General features: G+C 39.6%; 1 protein-coding gene and 1 long non-coding RNA gene across 3 annotated transcripts in view; one reads left to right on the top strand and one right to left on the bottom strand.

Moving 5' to 3' along the window:
- Positions 1-613, top strand: part of LOC109287663 — a 22,166-nt gene extending 21,553 nt beyond the window's left edge. For both annotated transcript variants that reach the window (XR_002094935.1, XR_002094934.1), the window contains one exon: positions 390-613. This is a non-coding gene — a long non-coding RNA (uncharacterized LOC109287663). The remainder of the gene's footprint in view (positions 1-389) is intronic.
- Positions 614-1,616: 1,003 nt separating this feature from the next.
- The window catches only part of FAM45A (family with sequence similarity 45 member A), a 21,376-nt gene continuing 17,184 nt past the window's right edge, over positions 1,617-5,808 (bottom strand). The window contains exons 8-9 of the mRNA XM_019502905.1: positions 5,020-5,114; positions 1,617-4,360 (exon numbers count right to left, since the gene is read on the bottom strand). Of these exons, the coding sequence (XP_019358450.1) occupies positions 4,184-4,360; positions 5,020-5,114 (272 nt within the window). The 3' untranslated portion in view covers positions 1,617-4,183. The remainder of the gene's footprint in view (positions 4,361-5,019; positions 5,115-5,808) is intronic.

Genomic DNA, 5,808 nt, shown 5'->3' with positions numbered 1-5,808 from the left:
TAGATCGGGGTGGGCAAAATGTGGCCCAGGGGCCAAATGCGGCCTGTCAGGCCATTCTGTCCAGCCCACAGGGCCCCTAAAAAATTTAGAAATTAATATTTATCTGCCTGTGGCTGCCCATCATGCAGCCCTTGATGGCTTGCCAAAAACTCAGTAAGCGGCCCTCTGCCCAAAATAATTGCCCACCCCTGACTTAGATGGTGGCAGGGACAACGGAGGAATGGGGATAATCTTGGTAAAACAAGCAAGGACAAAAAGCTGGAAATATTGGACTCTCAGATGGACCAGGAAACAAGGAGGAAGACTAGAGCCCAGCTGGTAGGAAATAGCAGAGAAGGGGATCACCGGGGCACCACATAACATGCTCCTACCTCACTTAATACACACAGCTTCCCACCTCTGCAATGAATGAAGCAAAGGTTCCTACAGTCAAGTCTGAATCACTATGCAACGCTAAATCAGTCCCAGAGTAAGTCAACCCCGGGCACTAAATGAACAAAGAATGTGGAAAGACAATATGGGATGATGCAATTACAGATTGCATGATACAACATGCACCAGGAGTCCAAATGAAGGCTACCTCTGCTAAATTCATTCTGGAGATACCCAACTTTCCCGCCTTCACTGGCACTGGGATACCCATTCCATAGGGGGCCCCAAAAATGAGGCCTCCTCCATCCTCTAATAGCCTCTCCCAAACCACCAGTGTTCAATAATCAAACAAGAAATATGGACAGTCCCATCCGAGTCTCATAACTGCACTCAATAAAATGATAATAAAAAAAACCCAAGTGATTATGTCCTCTTACATTTACACCGCGTTCTTGTTTCAGATCCCATCTGTTGGCTCATGGGGTGTCTGTTATCTTGCCAGGTTTCCACGGTTCCCTCTTCCAGCCTTTGGACCACGCGCCCAGCTTCTCCCTGGAGCTTTGGGATGCACTCCCTCCCCTTCAGCTGCCTGCCTCCCTACTGCCCTGGGTTCTTATAGTCCTTCCTCTTCCAGTCAGCTGACTAGATGGCCCAGCCCAGCGATTAACCCCTTCCACACCAGTTCTCCAGGCCCAGAAGGTTTGGGCCTGCTTTCTAGTAACAGGGCTGACATTCCCTGTTACAGTCCCATATATGCACAATATTAAAACTTTTTTTTTGCAATTGTGATTTTTTTTCTTTCCATTTTCCAGCCCCCTTTCTGTCCAGGCTGCAGGCAGCCACCCAATTTGCCCCTGCCTGTGTCTGGGTCTGTGTGTAATAAAGCCACTTATCTCCACAGGGGCCACAGCCCACTCTATGTGCATGTTGTACATGGGTACAGCCCCTTGTATGGGTGCTGTTCATCAGTACAGTTTATTCCCTTTCCCTTACAGCAAGAGGCTACTGCAGTGTTAGCACTTTTCAGGGTTTGCCCTGGTATAATTATTTGGGAACTTCCCCTCCCTCCCAAGAAAAAGCAACAAAAAACACACTGCGCATTCTTAACTGAAAGTTAGGTTAGTTCCAACCATACACCAGCCCCAAGGAGCCAGGGGAGAAGGAGAAGAGCACTTGCCACTTTAAGGTGTTCTTGGGTGCAAGAAATGTCTAGAAAAGGGCACCATTTCATTCAACAGATTCCCTTCACATTTGGATTCACTTTATTTTGCATATGTTTTTACTGATTTAACCTCCTGGGTACACAACAGATTTAATACAGTTATAAGGGAGTTGGATCCTGGTCTGACTTTGGCATCAGCATTAGCACATTTCAACTGTAAGACCTCTTCTCCCTACTTACACAACCCTTAAAGGCAATACAGCTGAGCAGGCGTAACTGAGAATTTAACCTGTGCAATCTTTACCACTAAATGAATAATAAAGGATACAGCTTCATACAAAGACTGTTTCCAGAGCTAACAGTTGCAAAATACGTTGACTGAACATATCAAGAACAGGCTGGAAACCAGAACTAATATGGTATCTCACGCTGTTATATTTCAGTGCAGAACTGGATGAGTACAGGGTTGCTAACTTGACCAGCTGTATTCAAAATCCCCTTTTGAACCACTGTGAAATCTGTACGTGTCAAGACTTCACTTGGAAGAGAGGCACTGGCCATTAGGTACAGTTTGTCTTCTTGAAACACAAAAAATAAGTGATATTGGAGAGAAAATATCAGCATGTGATCCTTCAGAAGTTGGCAGAACAATCTGATTATTACTAGACTGGCCCTTCTTTGCTATTCCTGGAAAAGAGGCTGTAGAAGTGCAGGTGATACAGGACTTCAACACAAGGCCAGTGACCCTTTTCTCCTACAAACATTTGTATCATCTGGGGAAAGAAGAGAACTCCAGTTTTGCACGCTGAATCAAAACTATCTCCCACCTACCCCAAGAACATGCTTAAGCCATCTCACTGTGCATACAATATAAATAAAAATAAATTCTATTTTTTTGACCTAGGTATTTATAATGTTTCAATGCTTTAAGCTACCAAATACTAAATATTACCATTTTGTTGTAACATAAGAGACGAAGCCTATGACTTTTGATGACCAAGGCTAATCAAGCACAATCAATGTGAAATACACAGGGCAAGAGCTCAGGACAAATAGAATCATAATTATTTATAGGCATATCTGTGCTAGGTGTATAATTCCTGAAGTGCAAATTTAAGTTTCATTTGTTTTCTTACAAAAACTCTTAGAATGAAATGTCTGGGACAAACAGTAAAGAAATATTTAACAAGAAAATCACCTAAACAAACACAAAATATAATAATTTGCAACTGATTTTTTTTGTGATGATTCAAAACCACATGCTATTTTACATAAGGCTCATTGAAGAACTTTTAAGAAGTCGTGTAAATTATTTCAGGCAGGCAACTGTATGATAACTACTGCAATGTTAAAGATCTGATCCAAAATATATTCAAATCAACTCAAAGACTCGTACTGATTTTGAGGGACTTTAGATCAGGCCTTAAATGCATTTCCTTCTACGTATCTTAAGTGTTGAATTTTGGACCATTAAAAACATCTGAAAACAAAAGCAGCAATACTAAAGGAGTGTTTTAAAAAACAAAAACCATGAACAACAGCCCCTCCAGCCTTTAAAGTCTATAAATGAAAAAGATCTGGAGCACTGATCTGCAAATACAGTCGAAGTGCAGTTCTTAGAGAGACAAAAACAGCTGCATTCAGACAAACTAAAAAGTTTTCATCCAGCGTGAACAGAGTAGAATTAAACACCCCTGAAAATAGGGGATTATAAAAGGTAGTACCCTTCAGATTTTTTAGCTGTAATAAGTAGCCATTTGATCTATAAATGCCTACTTCCTTATCCATAATCTAAAATAGATTTCCTTAATTTATATGTAAACAGACGTTTTTCAAGGAATATTGCTTGTACATAGTTAGTGATGAGCTTTAACAGTTTCAGGATAACAAACATTCGGTTCTTTAACAGTGTAAATATGGATTACTAAAGTTTTAATCATAAGTATAAAATCTCTATGTAAAACCACATGCTATAGCTCATATGTACAAAGGACAGGGAAAAAAAAGTTATATTTTGAATATAACAAAGTGCTACTGCAGAACCTTTTGACAGGCTTTGTGGACATTTCTGCAGAAACACTGGATGTTTGGCTCAGAAAGTAGGTCTCACCATTTAAAAAAAAAAGCACCCCCAAAACCCTAAATTCTTTCAGAAAGAATAAAGAAAAGTTAGTTTCAGACTGCTGACTGAAATAAACTATCACTTTATGACTATGCAAAAGAAGACAAATGGGTATAATTTTACAGTTTTAGATATTTTCCAGTTGTGTCTGTTGGGCTGAAACTATCCCATTTCATTTATTTAAACCAGGACATCCAATGTTATGTTCTAACATTTCCATTCCCCTCCTCTCATAAAGAGAAAGGCTCAAAAGGCACGAGAGTCAAGTGCCCCATTCCTACTTGTGCTTTACACTATTTGCCCCTTCTATGTAAATTGTTATTGTCAGAAAAAAAACCAGAAAGACTGGAAGTATTTCCAAATGCACATCCATAACATTCCAGGTTGATCATCTACATTTTGCATTACATCATTAAAAATATAACATTTGATATCTTTAATATTCTTACATAATTATTGGATATTCATAGTAGTATGGTAAAGAGAACTGTTTTGTATTGGTCCGTAACACTGAAGTACACCGACAGTCATATCTTAAGCATTTGTTCAGCAGCTGCTAAATGATAAAGAAAGTTTTCTGTAGCGGGTGGAAATCGCTTTTGTTTTAGAGCTTTGACATTAAGTGTTGGTTTCTCACCATCATCAGAAGCTTCAGTAAATGATGCCAGAGTATTCAAGATTTCTTTTGTCTTCAATGAAATATCCTTAAAAACACAAAGAGAAGGGGTGGGGGTGGGGGGGTGAATACAATGCTAGGACAATGTTTTAATTGTATAAATCGATAATTTACAAATAAAATGCCGGGAAAAGAACTGGTTGATAATATCAAAATGCCATTTTTTAAATAAGAAAAACAATTTGTTTCTGTGAAATGGCAAAATATTTAATTCAGAGACAGTACAGTGCTCAGGACTTTACAGGGCTGTACGTTTTTTTCTGAAAACTAAATTCATGGTGTGTGAAGAAATCAAAAGAGCAACACTTTAAAGGTGAATCTTTAAATTTTGAAGAAGCATACGCTGCAAGTGAAGCAAACAGGAGATCATAAAATCTGACACAGTTACAGTATCTTGTTACTTCAAGTTTAATATATAGAAAGAATGCCTGACATTTCCTGCAGTGGCACAGTGTTCCAACACACTACGCTTTAGTTAATATTCATACTATTATAACTAACTTTCCTAGTAGTGTTATTCTATGTCAATGTACAGTAGTATTTATAAACCAGATACTGTGACAGAGCTACTGAGCCTGGGGGAGAAAGAAGAGAATCCTGCAATTTAAATTTAGAAAGAGAGAGAATAAATGTAACAAAAATGTTAGTGGTAAAAATAATGTAAACATAATTAAAAAAAAGATTAACCTTAATGACTTGACTGTCTGATTTATCTGGATCTTCTGCAGACTGAACAATTAGCTGACCAACTTCTTTGTGCAATTTTCCCATTGTCATCGGCTCTGGGAAACAGAAAATACATCATATGTTTATTCAGATCATCTAACTCAGATGGATTGTACCTGTAGCTCTCTGAAAGTATATACATGAAAGGAGGAGTAAGATTTCCTATGCAGCTTTTCATATTAAAACCATAACTAGAAACTTTACATGTTAATGTATGCCCCATCACCTTTTCTTCTTTATTGCTTCCTTTTGGCTCAAGTCAATCTGCTAAGGTACAAACAGACAACAGAACTTTCCAAACTCTTTGGTGGCTTTCTTGATGTGAAGTATATTGCTGGTTTCCAGAAGGCAAACACAAAATCTTTATATCCAGGACTTTAAGTGACAGCTTTTATGATCAGGGGGCAGCAGGGCAGGCCCTACAAAGACAGGCTATGGGACTTGAACCTGTTCAGCCTCCACAAGAGAAGGCTGAGGGGGGGATCTAGTGGCCCATTACAAACTAGTCAGAGGGGACCAGCAGGCACTGGGGGAGTCCCTGTTCCCCTGAGCACTCCCAGGAGTGACAAGAAATAACGGTCACAAGCTGGCAGAGGGTAGATTCAGACTAGACATCAGGAGGCGCAACTTCACTCTCAGGGCGGCTAGGATTCACTGTCAGGTGCTGGCTCCTACCCTGGGGGTTTCATAGTTTCTAGAGTCAGAAAGGACCTGAGTAGATCATCTAGTCTGACCCCTTGCCATGGCAGG

The sequence above is a fragment of the Gavialis gangeticus genome, unplaced genomic scaffold (genome assembly GCF_001723915.1).
Source record: "Gavialis gangeticus isolate Ggan-Ray unplaced genomic scaffold, GavGan_comp1, whole genome shotgun sequence".
NCBI lineage: Eukaryota > Metazoa > Chordata > Crocodylia > Gavialidae > Gavialis > Gavialis gangeticus.
This window is presented reverse-complemented; position numbering and strand designations above follow the sequence as displayed.